Source organism: Leptodactylus fuscus, chromosome 9, assembly GCF_031893055.1.
Source record: "Leptodactylus fuscus isolate aLepFus1 chromosome 9, aLepFus1.hap2, whole genome shotgun sequence".
NCBI lineage: Eukaryota > Metazoa > Chordata > Amphibia > Anura > Leptodactylidae > Leptodactylus > Leptodactylus fuscus.
The window spans coordinates 40,612,875-40,638,491 of NC_134273.1; the positions used below are offsets into that span (position 1 = coordinate 40,612,875).

A 25,617-nucleotide genomic window follows, 5' to 3' on the forward strand; every position below is an offset into this window, starting at 1 on the left:
CTGTATAGCATTCGGCCAATCAATGCTGGTTCTGCATCGAACTTTTACATTCGAATAGCGAGTGGTACTCGATCGAGTACGAGTATATCGAATACCGTAGTATTCGATCGAACACCTACTCGATCGAACACTACTCGCTCATCTCTAGTAATGATATATTGCATTGGGCACAGCAGGTGAACTAGGGGAAATGGAGCTTCCCTTGTATGCAATAGCCGAAGCTTGACACACTGCAGTTACTGACAGCTGGACCAGATATAATATAAAGATTGTTGATACAATGGGCTTAGTTTGCACTATAAACCAAATTTGCCATATACAGCAGTATACATTTGTAGATACAGTAAGAGGAATCACATACTTGCAATATTTATTTTGTAAGATGAACTGAAAACGTCAATTATACATAACTGCAATAAAAAAGAAATCTAAATATAAAAACAAGCTAAGCCATTGTGTGCAACGCTGTGAAGCCTTGCAATGTATTATTAATGCATAAATGTAGCCCACTATTATATAATGCACAGTTTAAAGGTATGCAATTTTAATAGTCTCTAATCTTTTCTTGGAAATGGATTTTACATTACGCATGATTTTACTATACAATTGCCATGATTTATGTGTTATATTTATTATGGTAAGTATGCTGTGAAAACTGAATGTTAAAAGCTTAAATTAGCCTTGTTAATCTTTGCCACCTTGTAGCCGGCACAATAGATATCATAATCAGTTTTGCTTTTTATCCTATGACTAGTTTTACACTTGGCTAAATTAAAAGAACGTCATTTTATGAGCTTTACCATCGTGATTTCTGTTGGAGTCGTTTCACAATAATCTGCAGAGGCGGGAGAAATACAATGTTTTTTATGTCAGTTTTGATGCCGCTTCACATAGAAAGTAGCTTATTACCTGTTATCTACAATTAATAAGCAGCCATTTTGTGCTTAAATCATTATTTTAATAGATTAGTCCAATTAACCGCAAACCAATTAGCGCATTTTTACAATTTTAGTGTATATGATGCTAATGTTCCCTAAATGTTGGCACCTGGAAGTAAATAATAGGCAGTAAATACATCGCCCCGCTTGTAGCAGAGATGTGCATACAGATTGGCAAAATGGCTTATTGTTTGAGTACAACAGTCATACATGGAATTCTATCAATGACTAAAAGGCAGACAAAGGAAATAGGCTTACATTGAGATGCAATAATTTATCTAACTATGATGTAGAATCCCAGAGCAAGCACTGTTATATGTATGTGCCATTGTTATTATCCCGATGCGAGCACTGTTATATGTATGTGCCACTGTTACTAAACCAAGGTGATCACTGATATATGTATGTGCCACTGTTACTATACCAGAGTAAACACTGATATATGTATTATATGTATGTGCCACTGTTACTGTACCAGAGTAAACACTGATATATGTATTATATGTATGTGCCACTGTTACTATACCAGAGTACACTGATATATGTATTTGCCACTGTTACTATCCCACTGCCGGCACTGTTATATATATGTGCCACTGTTACTATCCCAGTACGAGCACTGTTATATGTATGTGCCACTGTTACTATCCCACTGCCAACACTGTCATATGTATGTGCTACTGTTACTATTCCACTACCAGCACTATTACATGTATGTGCCACTGTTACTATCCCAGCACAAGCACTGTTATATGTATGTGCCACTGTTACTATCCCAGTGCTAACTCTGTTATATGTGTATGTCACTGTTACTATCCCACTGCCAGCACTGTTATATATGTGTGCCACTGTTACTATACCAGAGTAAACACTGATATATGTATGTGCCACTGTTACTATCCCAGTGCTAACTCTATTATATGTATGTGCCACTGTTACTATCCCACTGCCAGCACTGTCATATATGTGTGCCACTGTTACTATCCCAGTGCTAACTCTGTTATATGTATGGGCAACTGTTACTATCCCAACATGAGCACTGTTATAAGCACCTGGCCCCATCAAAATTGTCAGGCTCAGCCAACAGAGAGCTAAGACTGGGTCCACATCTGTATGGAGAGTCTGTTCAGAGTCACACTGTCTGTTGGAAATCAATGAATGAAAAAGTCCTGCAATCCCAACTTTCTCGAGCAGCTATTTTGGACACCCAATGGACCTTATTATAGTTAATGGAGTTCCTCCAGCTCTGTTTATGTAGAATGGATCTGATTGTGTCCGCTTTTCTGTTTCTCTGGTCTTCCAATGAACTAGAGGAACGAAAACCCAGATGTGAACCTAGCACAATGCATAGGGCCATCTTGTAACTCAGTCAATACCTATTTGAGTGCTAACTTTTGCTCTACCACTGCCACTCCTCAGCTAAATCTATGCTTCAGTCTCTTACTTGACATTTACATTTCTAAATTATACCTGCTTTCCGAAATATTCTGCCCTTCTGCAAGGCCTCACATTTTTTTAGACAATGAGACACTCAGTAACCAAACTGCTTTAATTTCCCTAGACAGAGGCAAGTTCAAGATTGTTCTCTCTCGCTAAAATGTTTTAAATAAATACAATTTCAGGTTATACCCTCCTTGCGCCTTTTTCTTCCCAGGAGAGCAAAGCAATGTATAGCTGCAGGGATAAAATGAAATTGCCAGCTTCTCACCTCTCCATCCACGCTCTGAAAGCTTCAGTCAATTAACATAGAGACAGAAACCTTTGTGTAATCCATAGAGGATACAGATAAACTGGCCTTGCTGTTATTCTGTGCTTTGGGAAGGTAACTTAATAGGTTTTTTTTTTGTATTCTGCCATTCAGTTATCTTGGACCAGGGAACAGGGACCTGTATGCTGATCCAATAGACTACACATAAACACTCTTGTTATTTTTCACCCTGTTTTATTCAGTAAATGACCCTGTGGTCTGTTCTAAAACCCACACACTATTCACAAAGTATTTTATTCAAAGCTACGTATGTGTTAATCTCACTCCTTCGGAAGGTCTACAAGATGTCTTGACAATGCGAGCAGGTCTCCTCCAGTATACAATTGCAATAATAAAAGTAATGGAGATCTGTTTGTCAAGGAAAAGGTTATCACATCTCACTCTGCCAGAAATAGATCAGAATCCATATAATCAGTTTGATACGACCCTTGGTTTAGAAGCTGCAGATGACAGGAGCTTGGTCCACCTGACCTGCCCTTCTCCTTCCAGTTCTGAATCATTAGGTTTTGTCTGAACTTTCAACTTCTTTTCACAATCTTTGAAAGAGGGAAAATCTCTATCAAAGAATGAATGATTGTGTATGAAACACTCATACTTCAATTACATTCCTACTGAAAGCCTTTATTGTCACATGTTCAAAACCATACTGGACCTTGGGCCTCGGTAGGATAGACAATGAAGATAGAATTATTTACTTCACCTATGTTTCAGTGACTCCAGTGAAAAAAGGGCAAGTTGTTCTATATTGGCCGCTTGGTTTTTCAAGATCCTTCATTGAACGCTAATGATAGAAAATGCACATTTGTGAAAAAAATCTCAGCTGTTCTCTTCTTTATCTCTTCCTTTTACAACTCCAATTCCAAAAAAAATTGGGACGTTGCGTGAAGTGTAAAGAAAACAAGAACACAATGATTTGGAAATTTCTTATAACTATATTTTATTCACCATAGAAAAAGTCACAAGGTAAAAATTGGACAATTTTCCATTTCGTTAGAAATTGATGGCAGCAACTTATCAGAAAAAAAGTTGGGCCAAGTCTACCCTTGTGTAGGGTCCCCTCTTAGTCTGTAAATGGCTGGGAAATTAGGAGACCAATTGCTGGAGTTTTAGGAGAGGAATATCGTCCCAGTCTTGTCTGATGTAGGGTCTTCTTTGCAGGATTCTGTTTATAATGTGCCAAATATTTTCTGTTAGTGAAATGTCTGGACTACATGCAGGTCAGTCCATTTTGAATTATCTTTGGCCCAGAGAAGAAGGTGACATTTCTGGATTGTGTTGATATATGGCTCCTTCTTTGCATGATACAGATTTAACTTGCATTTGTGGATTACACAGAGAACTGTGTTCATAGATAGAGATGAGCATACAGTAAATGTCCGAGGTTCGATATTCGTTTCGAGTAGCCCCTCAATATTCGACTACTCAAATCAAATATCGAACCCTATTATAGTCTATGGGGGGAAAATGCTTGTTTCAGGGGTAGGCAACGTTCGAACAAATTATACTTACCAAGTCCACGAGTGAGGGTCGGGCTGGATCCTCCGTGCAGTCTTCTCCTTAGCCTAGCCCTTATGCACATGGTTTTTCCCAGAATCTCTGAATCTTCTCATAATATTATGTACTGTAGATAATGGAATATTGAAAGTCTTAGAAATTTTACATTCAGGAACATTTTACTAAAATTGACTGAAACAGACTGACAGTATGAACAAGATTGTCTCTTCTTTCTTTTTAAGATTTCTAGGTTTAGTGTTCCTTTAAGGGGGATTTTCATTTATAAACTTATAAATTATGTCATCTCAGAGCATGGGAAGAAATTCTGATTCATTGTAAGGTTTTATTCCCAGGGATCTTTGCCCTTACCAATAGATAGCCAGAACTCACTTTTTGTAGTCAGGCACATTAATAATTTATTATATGCAGCATATATTTGCTATCCATGCCATAGATTTAAAAGAAATCTGAAATATACAAAACATTACAATGACACATAGTTAACAGCTTTGCTATAATGTTATTGAGATCACGTATGTTTTCTTTGGATACAAACCCATTGTCAGTGTTATTTTGTCTGTTTGGTAATATTACTATTTCATTACGCTGCCATGTTAATGGTATCTATCTACATCTGTGTGACATTTGGTCCTACTTTTTGTTACTATGTGTTGAATATTGTAATAAAACACAGAATAATGAAAAAATTACGCTAGTTATTTATTTGGCAGTGCAGTGTACTCTGCCCTTATCACTGATGGAAAAAAGCCCTGGATGCTGCATATATAATATTATTACTTATTATAATGTAATGCGCAGTTTCATAGATGGCAGAACAACATGTACTGAGTAGTCTATACAGCAAATTGGTATTACATGAATTGTATATATAATGCTATAGTACACTCCAGTATTTTCTGCCCATGTCACATACTTTAAATGAACTCATTTGGGATCTTAATTTCCCACGATAGATAGATAGATAGATAGATAGATAGATAGATAGGAGATAGATAGATAGGAGATAGATAGATAGATAGATAGATAGATAGATAGGAGATAGATAGATAGATAGATAGATAGATAGATAGATAGATAGATAGGAGATAGATAGATAGATAGATAGATAGGAGATAGATAGATAGGAGATAGATAGATAGATAGATAGATAGATAGATAGATAGATAGATAGGAGATAGATAGATAGATAGATAGATAGATAGGAGATAGATAGATAGGAGATAGATAGATAGATAGATAGATAGATAGGAGATAGATAGATAGATAGATAGATAGATAGATAGATAGATAGATAGATAGGAGATAGATAGATAGATAGATAGATAGATAGGAGATAGATAGATAGGAGATAGATAGATAGATAGATAGATAGATAGATAGGAGATAGATAGATAGATAGGAGATAGATAGATAGATAGATAGATAGATAGGAGATAGATAGATAGATAGATAGATAGATAGATAGATAGATAGATAGTCACTGGGTAGCTGAGCCTATCACTCTGCCACCTGTACCACGCTGCGTTAACTTAGAACATTTTTCCATATGATATGATAACACTCCTGTTTGACTGTTCTTTTTCATCATTCTGAATAAAAAATCTACCTTCGCTGAACCTCACAAACACAATTTATTCTGAAATCTAGAAGGCAACAAACTACACGCACAGTGGAAAAAAAGAAGATAATCATGGTAATATGCCAGGCATAATATATACGAGAGTAAATGATCCTTGAGAAAAATCCTGGAAATCTGCTAAGCAGTAGTAAGAAAAACAAGTAATATGCATATAATGGAACAAAAAAAAAGGCAGATGTATATACTGTATTAACCTAATAGCTTAGTTAATAAAAGGGCAGACATGTACAACCACAGTTGCTAAGTATCCAAGATCAACCTACACATCTCTTTTTCTGGACACTATCTGCTGGCTGGTTGGTGTCTCAAGTGTTCTGCTGAGTTATATTTAGAATTGGTACCCAGAATACCATATCAGACAAAGGAGACTCAGTTCAGTATCTACTATTTCTAACGTATGGGTTTATTGCATGAGTTAAGAATCCAGCATGGTATAGCTTGGTTGCGACCAGTCATGGACTAAGGTTCCTTGAACCCACCAAATAAAAGGATCCTGGGGATCTAACAACCCCTAAGTATTAGACCATAGAACTCTATAAATTGTATTGTCTTCTGTTGGACAGTTATTGTGTTAGAGCCTGTGTCTACTGGAGCATCCTCCGGTGGACCAGTCCAACACTGGGTGCAGCTGTTATTTATACAGGAGAGGCCATTGCTGGTACTGTTTAACCCTACCTGGCCAATATGTTCTTTACTAGGCCATAAATGACACTATATTGGTATAGTAGTTTCTATTTATCTAAGAACTATATGGAACTCTCTGCATAATACAGGCAATGTGTAGCTACTGGCAATGTTCACACTATTCATCTGTATGCACTTTATGTATTATTTATCTTGGCATTCAATAGTACAATTTGGTCAAAATACACACAATTTGGATATATGTGGTACTCCTGGAAAATAGTACACAATCTTACTGCAAAACTCATCTTGGAACCTGAAAAAGCAGAAAAGTCCCACTGATACAGGAAGATACATTTCCAATGTGATCAATGCCAGAATCTTCTAATTATTATGAGATCTGGGCAGGGCCGGCGTCAGCTTGATAGTCAGAATACTGATGTTCAGCACCATGAGCCAGGGGAAGAAAATTAAGAAGAATCCAGGACAGATGTCCACCTCAAATTCCTCTTTACTTTCCCATGTCCATACAGATTGTATCTATTTCTACTGGAGTGGACTGTAATACAGGCCATTCCATATGTCTCTCTCAGCAAATAAACACCTAATTGTGATTGTTTTTTGCTGCAGCGTGCATGAGTTACTCCAAAAGGGGCCCGCTGGGGTTCTGTTGCCCAAGGGTCCACACAAACCTGGATCCGGCCCTGCATCTAATAATATATTAAACACATGATTGTATATTATAACTTGCCAGTGGTATGCTTTAGTATCTTCCAGGATCTTGTCAATTTACTAACTTCTTAATCTTTATACATATATACAGTATTTATACATTAGCTTACTTATTTTATCTTAGCCATGTCCACCTTTTACTCTTATTTTCTTAAGCTAAGCTTAGATTTTATTTAATTGGATGAAGTGGACAAGCTGCAAGACATCTCTGGCATCGGTTATTTCCATGAGTAACGAAAGTATTGGACAGGGAGATTGGACAGGATCTTTGTTTTAGCCAACAGCAGCCCTCAGTCAAAGATCTGCCAAGTCTCATAAACATTAGACTGTCATTGCATCCAAAATTGCAAAAATTTGTCAAAATATGTCCAACTTTAGTCCTCACTATCAATTTCCTGGATCATTTTACAGCACAGAAGTTAAAAGCCAATTAACAAAACAAAGATGTTACATAACAAACATGATACATACATAGAAATGTAGCGGTGACCAAAGATAATATGAAATCTATATAGATAAACCCAAACAGACAGCAATTATTTTACACCTTTCAAAGTCGCAGCCAATATTCATGTAAGTAATACAAACTGGCTACTGCTAAGAGTGCCGAAATAGGCTGTGTCGCTTCAACAAACTTTTTACAAATGTATAGTTCTAGTAATAGTACTATATCTTAGAAAAAATTAATGCCTCTTTCCTCTCTTAACAGGCTGTTTCTCTGCCTCCTCCCAATATTAATGCAGACTTCAGTAGTTCCTTTACTATGGCAGGGCTAGGAGCCTTCAGAAGGCTTCTGCTTGCCATGGTAATGAGATGGCTTCAACGACTACACTGCAATGGGGCTGCCCCATTACCAAAAGTAACCACTCAGATGCTGTGGTTACATTTGACCATGGCATTAGAGTGGTTAAATGCCCATGATCAGAGTCAACTCTGATCATGGTCAATGCTGCCGGGTCCTTGCTGTGTGAAACAGAACAGACCCGGCGGCTAGTGTACCCGATATCCTTCATAGAGAACGCCATACTATAGTCACATACACCAGGATGTACATGTATGTCCTGGTACACATAGGGGTTAAGGTGTGGTTGATTGTAAGGATGAAAATTTGACTAATCTTATTTCTTTCTTCCAACAGATTCTTGGTGCAGATGATAACTGGTTTAAGGCAGAACTAAGGGGCAATGAGGGATATGTTCCAAAAAACTATGTGGACATGAAAACTCCAAGGTTTGTACACTAGTTTCAATAAGTCACAAATGTGCGCATATAGTTGCATAATGTGAACTAATGGTTAAGCTTGGCTGTAAAATATGAGAAAATCATCTGATAACTGAATATTTACTGCTGTAAACATTTGTTTCAGAGAGGATGCCAAATTTGCAGAAATGTAACATTACCCTTCCTGATTATATTCTCTAGACTCACTTCTACCACAGTACTGTGCAAATGTTTTAGGCAGGTGTGGAGAGATCTCTGTAAACTAAAAATGCTTTTATAAAAATGAAAATACTTGTAGTTTATGTTTGTCAATTAGCTAAATTAGTTAATGATGAACAAAATAAAAATCTAAATCATCTATATTTGGGGTGATCACCCTTGGGAGTAGAAGTCCTAGAGGTGATGATGTGGCCCTCACAGAGCCCTGATCTCGGCGTCATCCAGTCTGTCTGAGATTAGATGAATAGACAGACGGATTGGAGCAAGCCTACAGCCACACAAGTTCTGTGCTTAGATGTGCAGAGATGGTTCTCAGAGATCCGCCCTCCCGAGTTCTTTCAAAAACTTTCTGCAAATGTACCGAGAAGAATTGATGGAAGGCAAAGGGCAAGGGTCACACCAAATATTGATGGGATTTAGACTTTGTTTATTCATTTAATTTTGTTAACGATCAATAATAAACTATTAACACTCCTGATAGAATTCTTAGTGCGCAACAATATTTCCATAGCTGCCTACAATTTTTCAACATTGCTGTATATAACCAGAGATGGTAAAAAACATTCCACAAAAATGTTGTCTTCAAGTTGCAGTTATAATCCCATTGTATCTTCACTGACTATTTTTGCATTCTGATACATGTTGGTGCACTGGAGTTATCATGATGACCTTCATATAAAAATAATTGCATAGTACACTGTCTACCAATAAGTATTTGGACGCCTGTGGTAGAATAGAAAAACCACATTTATTCCTATACAATAGTTGGTAGAACCAGCAGATGCTTCCTTACGGATGGTATTGATGGACACAATACTCCCGGATGCCTGGTGAAACTCCTGGTGTATGTGAGCCATCGGTTGGGTGCGGTTTCTCTGGCCAGCACTCGTCGGTCTCTATCTCCCAGTTTTGGGGGTCTGCTGACTCGGGGCACATCTGACAATCACCGTTCACCTTCCACTTCGTATTCACATAGGCCACTGTCAATTTTGGGTAATTCAGTTCCCTTAAGGATCAACCATTTCTGTGGTACCCCACAATTACCCCTTTCTCGAAATCGGACAACTCTGCACTTTGTGGCATCTTGTATGTGACTAATGCCAATACACTAATGCCAATTCTTTTTCCTATTTAACGGCGTAAGGCGTGACGTACATCCTGACCGCAGATATCTTCATTTGCATGGGTGTCCAAATACTTATTGGTAGACAGTGTAGATGCTAGAGTACAGTACCCAGGAATCCTTTGCACTTATGAACTAGTATTTAAAACATTTCAACTGCTGACCTGAGGAGCGCTATCTGGAGCTTGGAACAGGAATCCACAATGGTAATTCTGTTTTACATCAGTAGTTGATATGGAAAAGTGGTTGTGGCCATCAGGGTCAAAGACTATGCATGGTGTATGATTGACCATTTATTATTAGAGACAACCAATATAAATGTATTAGGGTGCATTCACACGGAGTAACGTTCCGCGTGACCTGGCATGTATATGCCGTGTGAGATTTTGAGCGCCGTATATGCTCCCATTGATTTCAATGGGAGTTAGTCTCGTATACGCCACGTTATTTTGCGGCCGTGATTTTGCGGCCGCAAAATCATGCGGCGTATACGATCCAGGCTCCCATTGAAATCAATGGGAGCATATACGGCGCTCAAAATCTCACACGGTGTATACGTGCCAGGTCACGCGACACGTTACTCCATGTGAATGCACCCTTAGATTACACATTCTAAGCAAGTGCTGACCTGTCACCCTTAGAAGGAGTCAAGAACCTTCACAGCTCATTACAGACATAGGACAGTAATAAGACATCTGACTGGTAACGAGCTGTGCACCTGTGTGCATCACATGATCATAGACTGTAGATCACATGAGCATAGACTGTAGATCACATGACCACGGACTCATTTTTATCCACTGAAAGTAATCAGACTGAATAACAACAAGCAGAGATCTAGAAAACCGTGAGGAATTGATACAGAAACTATACTGAAAAATTGTATATCTTTCCAATACACAAACATAAGTTATATCCGCTGAAACTGGACAACTCCTCTAATAACTAAAGAATTACATTCTGGTTAGTTAAATCCCAAATAAAATTTGCTACGGTGACCCAGGAAATATTAGGAGACCTGCTTGGCAAGGGTCTTCCAATGTTAAGTAGTTGAGTCACCGCGTGGCAGGTTTTTTTTATCATAGCAGAACATATTTACGAGCCGCATAGTACTGGATAAATGCCTCCGCTGTGCTTGCTCTGTTGCTGAGTATGTTTTGACTTCTATGTTATTAGTGTGATTTCATTATGCAGGTAATGTTCCCATTTAAGTGGTAATTTCACACTGCTACAAACAAAAGACAATCTAAAAATATTGGATGTTTTTCAGGATTTCATTATGTTTCACTTTTTTAAAATGGTTAATCCTAATAGGCTGCAAATAAAACATTAGTAAACAAGATATTATACAAGTGGCTAAACCCAGTTCCGAGAGGCTGAACACTGTCATTTTTTCTCTACCTTACAAGACTCCACTTTCACTATGAGACAAGGCGGTGGTTTAACAATATTCACACTTCAAGGTGTCTGCATTGTATGGCAAATAAAGGGCTGCGCGTGTAGCAGCTGTGCCAGCATGAGTCAGTGGGGCAGCTCAGGATTAGAGATGAGCGAACAGTGTTCTATCGAACTCATGTTCGATCGGATATTAGGCTGTTCGGCATGTTCGAATCGAATCGAACACCGCGTGGTAAAGTGCGCCATTACTCGATTCCCCTCCCACCTTCCCTGGCGTCTTTTTTGCTCCAATAACAGCGCAGGGTAGGTGGGACAGGAACTACGACACTGGTGACGTTGAAAAAAGTAGGCAAAACCCATTGGCTGCCGAAAACATGTGACCTCTAATTTAAAAGAACAGCGCCGCCCAGCTTCGCGTCATTCTGAGCTTGCAATTCACCGAGGACGGAGGTTTCCGTCCAGTTAGCTAGGGGTTAGATTCTGGGTAGGCAGGGACAGGCTAGGATAGGAAGGAGAAGACAACCAACAGCTCTTATAAGAGCTAAATTCCAGGGAGAAGCTTGTCAGTGTAACGTGGCACTGACGGGCTCAATCGCCGCAACCCAGCTTTCCCAGGATCCTGAATGGAATACACTGTCAGTGTATTCCCGTATACCCGATATATACCCCGATACCCGTTCCAACGGTGTGCCCCCCCACCTTCACCCCAGAAATACCCTGCAAGTCCCCTAGCAATAGAATTGGGGCTATATACACCCACAATTTTTACTACTGGTATACAGTGCCATTGTCTGACTGGGAATTCAAAGAATATATTGGGGTTATAAATACCCTCATTTCTTGCTACTGCCATATAGTGCCAGTTTCTGACTGGTAATTCAAAGAATATATTGTGGTTACGTGCACCCACAATTTTTACTACTGGTATACAGTGCCATTGTCTGACTGGGAATTCAAAGAATATATTGGGAATACAAATACCCTCATTTCTTGCTACTGCCATATAGTGCCAGTGTCTGACTGGGAATTCAAAGAATATATTGGGGTTACGTGCACCCACAATTTTTACTACTGGTATACAGTGCCATTGTCTGACTGGGAATTCAAAGAATATATTGGGAATACAAATACCCTCATTTCTTGCTACTGCCATATAGTGCCAGTTTCTGACTGGTAATTCAAAGAATATATTGTGGTTACGTGCACCCACAATTTTTACTACTGGTATACAGTGCCATTGTCTGACTGGGAATTCAAAGAATATATTGGGAATACAAATACCCTCATTTCTTGCTACTGCCATATAGTGCCAGTGTCTGACTGGTAATTCAAAGAATATATTGTGGTTACGTGCACCCACAATTTTTACTACTGGTATACAGTGCCATTGTCTGACTGGGAATTCAAAGAATATATTGGGAATACAAATACCCTCATTTCTTGCTACTGCCATATAGTGCCAGTGTCTGACTGGGAATTCAAAGAATATATTGGGGTTACGTGCACCCACAATTTTTACTACTGGTATACAGTGCCATTGTCTGACTGGGAATTCAAAGAATATATTGGGAATACAAATACCCTCATTTCTTGCTACTGCCATATAGTGCCAGTTTCTGACTGGTAATTCAAAGAATATATTGTGGTTACGTGCACCCACAATTTTTACTACTGGTATACAGTGCCATTGTCTGACTGGGAATTCAAAGAATATATTGGGAATACAAATACCCTCATTTCTTGCTACTGCCATATAGTGCCAGTTTCTGACTGGTAATTCAAAGAATATATTGTGGTTACGTGCACCCACAATTTTTACTACTGGTATACAGTGCCATTGTCTGACTGGGAATTCAAAGAATATATTGGGAATACAAATACCCTCATTTCTTGCTACTGCCATATAGTGCCAGTGTCTGACTGGGAATTCAAAGAATATATTGGGGTTACGTGCACCCACAATTTTTACTACTGGTATACAGTGCCATTGTCTGACTGGGAATTCAAAGAATATATTGGGGTTATAATTACCCTCATTTCTTGCTACTGCCATATAGTGCCAGTTTCTGACTGGTAATTCAAAGAATATATTGTGGTTACGTGCACCCACAATTTTTACTACTGGTATACAGTGCCATTGTCTGACTGGGAATTCAAAGAATATATTGGGAATACAAATACCCTCATTTCTTGCTACTGCCATATAGTGCCAGTTTCTGACTGGTAATTCAAAGAATATATTGTGGTTACGTGCACCCACAATTTTTACTACTGGAATACAGTGCCATTGTCTGACTGGGAATTCAAAGAATATATTGGGAATACAAATACCCTCATTTCTTGCTACTGCCATATAGTGCCAGTTTCTGACTGGTAATTCAAAGAATATATTGTGGTTACGTGCACCCACAATTTTTACTACTGGTATACAGTGCCATTGTCTGACTGGGAATTCAAAGAATATATTGGGAATACAAATACCCTCATTTCTTGCTACTGCCATATAGTGCCAGTTTCTGACTGGTAATTCAAAGAATATATTGTGGTTACGTGCACCCACAATTTTTACTACTGGTATACAGTGCCATTGTCTGACTGGGAATTCAAAGAATATATTGGGAATACAAATACCCTCATTTCTTGCTACTGCCATATAGTGCCAGTGTCTGACTGGGAATTCAAAGAATATATTGGGGTTACGTGCACCCACAATTTTTACTACTGGTATACAGTGCCATTGTCTGACTGGGAATTCAAAGAATATATTGGGGTTATAATTACCCTCATTTCTTGCTACTGCCATATAGTGCCAGTTTCTGACTGGTAATTCAAAGAATATATTGTGGTTACGTGCACCCACAATTTTTACTACTGGTATACAGTGCCATTGTCTGACTGGGAATTCAAAGAATATATTGGGAATACAAATACCCTCATTTCTTGCTACTGCCATATAGTGCCAGTTTCTGACTGGTAATTCAAAGAATATATTGTGGTTACGTGCACCCACAATTTTTACTACTGGAATACAGTGCCATTGTCTGACTGGGAATTCAAAGAATATATTGGGAATACAAATACCCTCATTTCTTGCTACTGCCATATAGTGCCAGTTTCTGACTGGTAATTCAAAGAATATATTGTGGTTACGTGCACCCACAATTTTTACTACTGGTATACAGTGCCATTGTCTGACTGGGAATTCAAAGAATATATTGGGAATACAAATACCCTCATTTCTTGCTACTGCCATATAGTGCCAGTTTCTGACTGGTAATTCAAAGAATATATTGTGGTTACGTGCACCCACAATTTTTACTACTGGTATACAGTGCCATTGTCTGACTGGGAATTCAAAGAATATATTGGGAATACAAATACCCTCATTTCTTGCTACTGCCATATAGTGCCAGTGTCTGACTGGGAATTCAAAGAATATATTGGGGTTACGTGCACCCACAATTTTTACTACTGGTATACAGTGCCATTGTCTGACTGGGAATTCAAAGAATATATTGGGAATACAAATACCCTCATTTCTTGCTACTGCCATATAGTGCCAGTGTCTGACTGGGAATTCAAAGAATATATTGGGGTTACGTGCACCCACAATTTTTACTACTGGTATACAGTGCCATTGTCTGACTGGGAATTCAAAGAATATATTGGGAATACAAATACCCTCATTTCTTGCTACTGCCATATAGTGCCAGTTTCTGACTGGTAATTCAAAGAATATATTGTGGTTACGTGCACCCACAATTTTTACTACTGGTATACAGTGCCATTGTCTGACTGGGAATTCAAAGAATATATTGGGAATACAAATACCCTCATTTCTTGCTACTGCCATATAGTGCCAGTTTCTGACTGGTAATTCAAAGAATATATTGTGGTTACGTGCACCCACAATTTTTACTACTGGTATACAGTGCCATTGTCTGACTGGGAATTCAAAGAATATATTGGGAATACAAATACCCTCATTTCTTGCTACTGCCATATAGTGCCAGTGTCTGACTGGGAATTCAAAGAATATATTGGGGTTACGTGCACCCACAATTTTTACTACTGGTATACAGTGCCATTGTCTGACTGGGAATTCAAAGAATATATTGGGGTTATAAATACCCTCATTTCTTGCTACTGCCATATAGTGCCAGTTTCTGACTGGTAATTCAAAGAATATATTGTGGTTACGTGCACCCACAATTTTTACTACTGGTATACAGTGCCATTGTCTGACTGGGAATTCAAAGAATATATTGGGAATACAAATACCCTCATTTCTTGCTACTGCCATATAGTGCCAGTTTCTGACTGGTAATTCAAAGAATATATTGTGGTTACGTGCACCCACAATTTTTACTACTGGAATACAGTGCCATTGTCTGACTGGGAATTCAAAGAATATATTGGGAATACAAATACCCTCATTTCTTGCTACTGCCATATAGTGCCAGTTTCTGACTGGTAATTCAAAGAATATATTGTGGTTACGTGCACCCACAATTTTTACTACTGGTATACAGTGCCATTGTCTGACTGGGAATTCAAAGAATATATTGGGAATACAAATACCCTCATTTCTTGCTACTGCCATATAGTGCCAGTTTCTGACTGGTAATTCAAAGAATATATTGTGGTTACGTGCACCCACAATTTTTACTACTGGTATACAGTGCCATTGTCTGACTGGGAATTCAAAGAATATATTGGGAATACAAATACCCTCATTTCTTGCTACTGCCATATAGTGCCAGTGTCTGACTGGGAATTCAAAGAATATATTGGGGTTACGTGCACCCACAATTTTTACTACTGGTATACAGTGCCATTGTCTGACTGGGAATTCAAAGAATATATTGGGAATACAAATACCCTCATTTCTTGCTACTGCCATATAGTGCCAGTTTCTGACTGGTAATTCAAAGAATATATTGTGGTTACGTGCACCCACAATTTTTACTACTGGTATACAGTGCCATTGTCTGACTGGGAATTCAAAGAATATATTGGGAATACAAATACCCTCATTTCTTGCTACTGCCATATAGTGCCAGTGTCTGACTGGGAATTCAAAGAATATATTGGGGTTACGTGCACCCACAATTTTTACTACTGGTATACAGTGCCAATGTCTGACTGGGAATTCAAAGAATATATTGGGAATACAAATACCCTCATTTCTTGCTACTGCCATATAGTGCCAGTTTCTGACTGGTAATTCAAAGAATATATTGTGGTTACGTGCACCCACAATTTTTACTACTGGTATACAGTGCCATTGTCTGACTGGGAATTCAAAGAATATATTGGGAATACAAATACCCTCATTTCTTGCTACTGCCATATAGTGCCAGTGTCTGACTGGGAATTCAAAGAATATATTGGGGTTACGTGCACCCACAATTTTTACTACTGGTATACAGTGCCAATTTCTAACTAGGAATTCAAAATGCGCAAGGCTCCCGGAAAGGGACGTGGACGAGGCCGTGGGCGAGGTCGGGGGAATGGTTCTGGGGAGCAAGGTAGCAGTGAAGCCACAGGGCGTCCCGTGCCTACTCCTGTGGGGCAGCAAGCATTGCGCCACTCCACAGTGCCAGGGTTGCTTGCCACATTAACTAAACTGCAGGGTACAAACCTTAGTAGGCCCGAGAACCAGGAACAGGTCTTGCAATGGCTGTCAGAGAACGCTTACAGCACATTGTCCAGCAGCCAGTCAGACTCTGCCTCCTCTCCTCCTATTACCCAACAGTCTTGTCTTCCTTCCTCCCAAAATTCCGAAGCTTTACAGAACAATAACCCAAACTGTCCCTGCTCCCCAGAGCTGTTCTCCGCTCCTTTCATTGTCCCTCAACCTGCCTCTCCACGTCACGATTCCACGAACCTAACAGAGGAGTATCTGTGTCCAGATGCTCAAACACTAGAGTCTCCTCCATCTCCGTTCGATTTGGTGGTGGATGACCAGCAACCCACCCTCATCGACGATGATGTGACGCAGTTGCCGTCAGGGCATCCAGTTGACCGGCGCATTGTGCGGGAGGAGGAGATGAGACAGGAGTTGGAAGAGGAAGTGGTGGATGATGAGGACACTGACCCGACCTGGACAGGGGGGATGTCAAGCGGGGAAAGTAGTGTGGATGTTGAGGCAGGTGCAGCACCAAAAAGGGTAGCTAGAGGCAGAGGCAGAGGTCAGCAGCTTAGGCGAAGCCAGGCCACACCCGGAATCTCCCAAGATGTTCCAGTTCGTACCCAGCCCCGAAAAACTCCCACCTCGAGGGCACGTTTCTCGAAGGTGTGGAGTTTTTTCAAGGAATGCGCCGAGGACAGATATAGTGTTGTCTGCACAATTTGCCTCTCGAAATTGATTAGGGGCTCTGAGAAGAGCAACCTGTCCACCACTTCAATGCGCCGTCATTTGGAATCCAAGCACTGGAATCAGTGGCAGGCAGCAACGGCAGGACAAAGGCCGCCTGCCGTTCACGCCACTGCCACTGCCTCTGCCACTGCCTCTGCCACTGCCACTGCTGACTGTGCTGGCGATGCACTCCAGAGGACGAGCCAGGACACCACTTCATCTGCCTCCGCCACTTTGTTGACTTCTACCTCATCCTCCCCTGGTCCTGTCTTATCTCCTTCTCCTGCACCATCAAAGGCACCATCAGGCGTTTCTTTACAACAACCCACCATCTCTCAGACATTGGAGCGGCGGCAGAAATACACTGCTAACCACCCACACGCGCAAGCCTTGAATGCCAACATCGCTAAACTGCTGGCCCAGGAGATGTTGGCGTTCCGGCTTGTTGAAACTCCCGCCTTCCTGGACCTGATGGCAACTGCGGCACCTCGCTATGCCGTCCCTAGCCGTCACTACTTCTCCCGGTGTGCCGTCCCCGCCTTGCACCAGCACGTGTCACTCAACATCAGGCGGGCCCTTAGTTCCGCGCTTTGCACAAAGGTCCACTTGACCACCGACGCGTGGACAAGTGCATGCGGACAGGGACGCTACATTTCACTGACGGCACACTGGGTGAATGTAGTTGAGGCTGGGACTGCTTCCCAAACTGGCCCGGTGTACCTCGTCTCCCCGCCTAACATTCCTGGCAGGGACACGAGAAGAACACCCCCCTCCTCCTCCTCCTCTACCGCCTCCTCCTCCGCCACCGCCTCCTCCTCCGCCACCGCCTCCTCCTCCGCTGTTAGATTGACCCCAGCTACGAGTTGGAAACGTTGCAGCACTGGCGTTGGTAGACGTCAGCAGGCTGTGCTGAAGCTGATCAGCTTGGGGGACAGACAGCACACTGCCTCCGAGGTGAGGGATGCCCTCCTCGATGAGACGGCAATATGGTTTGAGCCGCTGCACCTGGGCCCAGGCATGGTCGTTTGTGATAACGGCCGGAACCTGGTAGCAGCTCTGGAGCTTGCCGGACTCCAACATGTTCCATGCCTGGCCCACGTCTTCAACCTAGTGGTGCAACGTTTCCTAAAGAGCTACCCCAATGTTCCAGAGCTACTGGTGAAAGTGCGGCGCATGTGCGCCCACTTTCGCAAGTCGACAGTAGCCGCTGCTAGCTTAAAATCTCTCCAGCAACGCCTGCATGTGCCACAACACCGGCTTTTGTGCGACGTCCCCACACGCTGGAACTCAACGTTTCAGATGTTGAATAGAGTGGTTGAGCAGCAGAGACCTTTGATGGAATACCAGCTACAAAACCCTAGGGTACCACAAAGTCAGCTGCCTCAGTTTCACATCCATGAGTGGCCATGGATGAGAGACCTTTGTGACATCCTACGGGTCTTTGAGGAGTCCACAAGGAGGGTGAGCTCTGAGGATGCGATGGTGAGCCTTACAATCCCGCTCTTGTGTGTTCTGAGAGAATCCCTGATTGACATCAGGGATAACTCAGATCACACAGAGGAGTTAGGGATAGCATCCGATCCGTCACAGCTGGAGAGTAGGTCCACACATCTGTCCGCTTCACTGCGTTTAATGGAGGAGGAGGAGGAGGAGGAGGAAGAAGAGTTGTCCGATGATGTGATGGTGATACAGGAGGCTTCCGGGCAACTTCGAATCGTCCCATTGTTGCAGCGCGGATGGGTAGACATGGAGGATGAGGAGGAAATGGAGATTGAACTTTCCGGTGGGGCCAGAGGAGTCATGCCAACTAACACTGTGGCAGACATGGCTGAGTTCATGTTGGGGTGCTTTACAACCGACAAGCGTATTGTCAAAATCATGGAGGACAACCAGTACTGGATCTTTGCTATCCTTGACCCCCGGTATAAAAACAACATCTCGTCTTTTATTCCGGTAGAGGGGAGGGCCAATCGCATCAATGCTTGCCACAGGCAATTGGTGCAGAATATGATGGAGATGTTTCCAGCATGTGACGTTGGCGGCAGGGAGGGCAGTTCCTCCAGTAGGCAACCAAGTTCTCACCGGTCCACACAAACGAGGGGCACACTGTCTAAGGTCTGGGACACCTTGATGGCACCCCCTCGCCAAAGTGCCGCCACGGAGGGTCCTAGTGTCACCAGGTGTGAGAAGTATAGGCGCATGTTGCGGGAATACCTTTCCGACCACAGCCCTGTCCTCTCCGACCCCTCTGCGCCCTACACGTATTGGGTGTCGAAGTTGGACCTGTGGCTTGAACTTGCCCTATATGCCTTGGAGGTGCTGTCCTGTCCTGCCGCCAGCGTCCTATCTGAGAGGGTGTTCAGTGCAGCCGGTGGCATCATCACTGACAAGCGCACCCGTCTGTCAGCTGAGAGTGCCGACCGGCTCACTTTGATAAAAATGAACCACCACTGGGTAGAGCCGTCATTTTTGTGCCCACCTGTGTAAAGCACCCCAACATGAAACTCCATGTCTGTACTCAACCTCTCCAATTCCTCCGCATCCTCATACTCATCCACCATAAGCGTTGCACAATTCTGCTAATACTAGGCTCCCTCCACCCTGATTTCCCCCAACTCTGCTGGTTAGAGGCTCCCTCCACCCTGATTTCCACCAACTCTGCTGGTTAGAGGCTCCCTCCACCATGAATTGGTCCAAACTGGGGTTTTTAGAGGCTCCCTCCACCATGAATTGGTCCAAACTGGGCTGTTTAGCGGCTCCCTCCACCATTAATTGGTCCAAACTTGGCTGTTTAGAGGCTCCCTCCACCATTAATTGGTCCAAACTGGGCTGGTTAGAGGCTCCCTCCACCATGAATTGGTCCAAACTGGGTTTTTTAGAGGCTCCCTCCACCATGAATTGGTCCAAACTGGGGTTTTTAGAGGCTCCCTCCACCATGAATTGGTCCAAACTGGGCTGTTTAGCGGCTCCCTCCACCATTAATTGGTCCAAACTGGGCTGGTTAGAGGCTCCCTCCACCATGAATTTGCCCAAACTGGGCTGGTTAGAGGCTCCCTCCACCATGAATTGGTCCAAACTGGGGTTTTTAGAGGCTCCCTCCACCATGAATTGGTCCAAACTTGGCTGTTTAGAGGCTCCCTCCACCATTAATTGGTCCAAACTGGGCTGGTTAGAGGCTCCCTCCACCATGAATTGGTCCAAACTGGGTTTTTTAGAGGCTCCCTCCACCATGAATTGGTCCAAACTGGGGTTTTTAGAGGCTCCCTCCACCATGAATTGGTCGAAACTGGGCTGTTTAGCGGCTCCCTCCACCATTAATTGGTCCAAACTGGGCTGGTTAGAGGCTCCCTCCACCATGAATGTGCCCAAACTGGGCTGTTTAGAGGCTCCCTCCACCATGAATTTGCCCAAACTGGGCTGGTTAGAGGCTCCCTCCACCATGAATTGGTCTAAACTGGGGTTTTTAGAGGCTCCCTCCACCATGAATTGGTCCAAACTTGGCTGTTTAGAGGCTCCCTCCACCATTAATTGGTCCAAACTGGGCTGGTTAGAGGCTCCCTCCACCATGAATTGGTCCAAACTGGGTTTTTTAGAGGCTCCCTCCACCATGAATTGGTCCAAACTGGGGTTTTTAGAGGCTCCCTCCACCATGAATTGGTCCAAACTGGGCTGTTTAGCGGCTCCCTCCACCATTAATTGGTCCAAACTGGGCTGGTTAGAGGCTCCCTCCACCATGAATTTGCCCAAACTGGGCTGTTTAGAGGCTCCCTCCACCATGAATTTGCCCAAACTGGGCTGGTTAGAGGCTCCCTCCACCATGAATTGGTCCAAACTGGGGTTTTTAGAGGCTCCCTCCACCATGAATTTGCCCAAACTGGGCTGTTTAGAGGCTCCCTCCACCATGAATTTGCCCAAACTGGGCTGGTTAGAGGCTCCCTCCACCATGAATTGGTCCAAACTGGGGTTTTTAGAGGCTCCCTCCACCATGAATTGGTCCAAACTTGGCTGTTTAGAGGCTCCCTCCACCATTAATTGGTCCAAACTGGGCTGGTTAGAGGCTCCCTCCACCATGAATTTGCCCAAACTGGGCTGGTTAGAGGCTCCCTCCACCATGAATTGGTCCAAACTGGGGGTTTTAGAGGCTCCCTCCACCATGAATTGGTCCAAACTTGGCTGTTTAGAGGCTCCCTCCACCATTAATTGGTCCAAACTGGGCTGGTTAGAGGCTCCCTCCACCATGAATTGGTCCAAACTGGGTTTTTTAGAGGCTCCCTCCACCATGAATTTGCCCAAACTGGGCTGTTTAGAGGCTCCTTCCACCATGAATTGGTCCAAACTGGGCTGGTTAGAGGCTCCCTCCACCATGAATTTCCCAAAACTTGGCTGTTTAGAGGCTCCCTCCACCATTAATTGGTCCAAACTGGGCTGGTTAGAGGCTCCCTCCACCATGAATTTGCCCAAACTGGGCTGTTTAGAGGCTCCCTCCACCATGAATTTGCCCAAACTGGGCTGTTTAGAGGCTCCCTCCACCATGAATTTGCCCAAACTGGGCTGGTTAGAGGCTCCCTCCACCATGAATTGGTCCAAACTGGGTTTTTTAGAGGCTCCCTCCACCATGAATTTGCCCAAACTGGGCTGGTTAGAGGCTCCCTCCACCATGAATTGGTCCAAACTGGGTTTTTTAGAGGCTCCCTCCACCATGAATTTGCCCAAACTGGGCTGGTTAGAGGCTCCCTCCACCATGAATTGGTCCAAACTGGGTTTTTTAGAGGCTCCCTCCACCATGAATTTGCCCACACTGGGCTGGTTAGAGGCTCCCTCCACCATGAATTGGTCCAAACTGGGGTTTTTAGAGGCTCCCTCCACCATGAATTTGCCCAAACTGGGGTGTTTAGAGGCTCCCTCCACCATGAATTTGCCCAAACTCTGCTGGTTAGAGGCTCAATCCACCCTGATTTTCAAAACAAATGTTGGTGCCAACCTCAACTTACTACAAGGGCCAAATTCACTGCTGGTGACAAGCTCTCCTCACTGCAAGTGCCAAATACACATGTTTCAAGGTGTTTTCCTACTGTCAGAGAGGTGGTATTGAGTGTGTAAAGTGTGTAGTTGTTAGGCTGTGATGTTGGGGTAATAGAGGGTCTTTGGTGTGTTAGATGCCCCCAGACATGCTTCCCCTGCTGTCCCAGTGTCATTCCAGAGGTGTTGGCATCATTTCCTGGGGTGTCATAGTGGACTTGGTGACCCTCCAGACACGGATTTGGGTTTCCCCCTTAACGAGTATCTGTTCCCCATAGACTATAATGGGGTTCGAAACCCGTTCGAACACACGAACATTGAGCGGCTGTTCGAATCGAATTTCGAACCTCGAACATTTTAGTGTTCGCTCATCTCTACTCAGGATGTGAGCAGGCACCTCAGCTTTACTCGTCTATATAGATATAGTACTAGGGCTGCAAGAAAAGCTCCAGCATCCAATTGAGGGAGCCCTACACAAACAGCCTGCTGTCCGTCCTGCATGGGTCCTGAAGACCCTTCAGCTTGGGCGGCAACGTGATGGAGAGTTATTATTATTATTATTATTATTATTGTTTATTTATAGAGCACCATTAATTCCATGGTGCTTTACATTTGGGGGTTACATACAATACACAGAATATACAGGTAGATATAAAACTAACAGTGGCCAACTGGCACAGTGGGGTAGAGGGCCCTGCCCGCGAGGGCTTACAATCTATGAGGAAAGGGGGTAGAGACAGAAGGAGAGGGGGAGACTGTACAGATGGCAGTGCGGTGATAGTGTGATTGAAGGTTGTAGGCCTTCCTGAATAGGTGAGTCTTCAGGGCCTTCTTGAAGCTTGTGATTGTGGGGTCAGTCTAATGTGTCTTAGTAAGGAGTTCCAGAGTATGGGGGATGCACAGGAGAAATCTTGGAGACGGTTGTGTAAGGAGCGGATGAGAGCAGAGCGGAGTAGGAGGTCATTGGAGGATCTGAGGTTACGTGTGGGCAGGTAGCTGGAGATTAGGTTGGAGATATATGGAGGGGCCAGGTTGCGGATAGCTTTGTCTGTTAATGTTAGTAGCTTGAACTCAATTTGCAGGGCTATGAGTAGCCAGTGGGGGGACTGGCAGAGGGGAGCAGCTGATGAAGATGGGGGGGTGAGGTGGATTAAGCAAGCAGCGCAGTTTAAGGTTGACTGGAGGGGGGCGAGGATGTTAGCTGGGAGTCCATGGAGAAGGGTGTTGCAGTAATCTAGGCGGGAGATTATGAGGGCCTGGACGACCATCTTAGTCATTTCAGGGGTGAGGAGGAACTCTCTTGTTGGCGGACATAATATGGCAAACAAAACAGGGGCTCTACTGGATGCCTGGATGTCCCTGATTGTACTTGGATGCCATATTACAGAGGAAGAAGCATAGCTTCCAAGGAAAAAAAGGTTTGTGTACTATATGGTGCCACAGAGAGGAATCATATAGTGGCACAAATAAAAACCATATGCTATTGTATAAGCATTGTGCTGTATATATGAGATATGACCATTATGCTACAGTCATGTTATATTTGACACATGTGAATACAGCCCTAGAAACCTTTTATACAATTGTTTTTCACACACGAGCCAAACATGAGCACAGTGGACAGGACTCGCATTGAACACTGGTACATTAAACTGACATAAAGGCATACAAAGTTGTAATATTTTTACACAAATTGTGTGCCCTCTTTGCCATTTTCCCAAAAAGGGGGTGTGATGAGGCAGAGCCACTAACACTGCCAAATTTATCAATATTCACAGCAGAAGTTCCTATGTAGAAAGACCCTCTGCTGACTCAGGGGTCCCAATATGTTCTTGTTCAGTATATTACCATCATTTTTTCCACCATAAGACTCACCCATTCAAGTCAATGGACTATATTTATTAGGGCAGGTTTATTAGACCTTGTACATCAGTTATCTGGCGTGCAAGACATTAAAATGTTACAATTTTTTCTTTGCACAAAAGGATTTTGTATAAAAATCAGCTTGCACCGACCGCATAAGTTTCATGGACGGGGGTGTGGTGTGAGCGTTTATCAGCACTTATGCCAAGCTTGTAGGTTTTGCACTTCATCATAAATGAGGATTACTCTCAACTAGTGTGTGGGATATGAAGACTGGCAATGAATACTCCAGTCTTCATAAATCTCCCCCATTATGACCTGTATGCCAGTTTTTAATGTATCATTTAAGGGCTGTATGGATATTGATGTCTTATCTTTAATGGGGTCACCTAACATTCAAGCACAGTGTACAGAGCTGGAATTACATGGCATCTACTATTGCATCTGCAACAGCCACTACACAGTACATAGAGCTGTCTGTTTCCTCCTCTATACACTGCACTTTTAACATCTGACCAGTGGAGGTGCTGATGAGGTGTCAGCCTCACACCAATCTTAGGCTGGGTTCACATGATGTCTTTTGGCACGTAATGTGGCACGTAGACACCGCGGGAGCTTTTGCGGGCCGTATACGCTCCCGTTGATTTCAATGGGAGCGTGGATCGTATACGCGACGCTATTTTGCGCTCCCATTGAAATCAATGGGAGCGTATACGACCCGCAAAAGCTCCCGCGGTGTCTACGTGCCACATTACGTGCCAAAAGACATCGTGTGAACCCGCCATTATAGTGGTCTTAAGGATAGGCCATCAATATCCAGTCTTCAGCAGCCCCTTTATAGTCCTTACAAACACCTACTGTACATTCAGGGCCCAGAGAAAGATGGAATATTTATTTTCTTACATTCTTCTTTTGTTTAGCTAAAGAAAATATATCTGATCTTTGTGCCAATGTGAATTGCTTTTCTATTCAGTGTTAAAAGAAAAAAGTTCAATCTCCAACAGAGAGCAAAAAAAAGTAATAAAACTTTAGCCTATAAAAAATTACGTTTACATAGGAGAAAACGGTACAAATTTTTGATGATCCTGGAATAATTTGCTGGCTGTGGAACTAACCTTACAACGTAACGTCCCATGTAAGCATCTGATTAATAACTTGTCAGGGTGGAACGTGCCAGCCATGGTGGATGGGAATACA

The 25,617-nt window shown here is 42.7% G+C and overlaps 1 protein-coding gene across 1 annotated transcript in view; it reads left to right on the top strand.

The window, feature by feature from the left end:
- GRAP2 (GRB2 related adaptor protein 2) overlaps positions 1-25,617 on the top strand; it is a 152,868-nt gene that overhangs the window by 107,059 nt on the left and 20,192 nt on the right. The window contains exon 3 of the mRNA XM_075286885.1: positions 8,355-8,446. Within this exon, the coding sequence (XP_075142986.1) occupies positions 8,355-8,446 (92 nt within the window). The remainder of the gene's footprint in view (positions 1-8,354; positions 8,447-25,617) is intronic.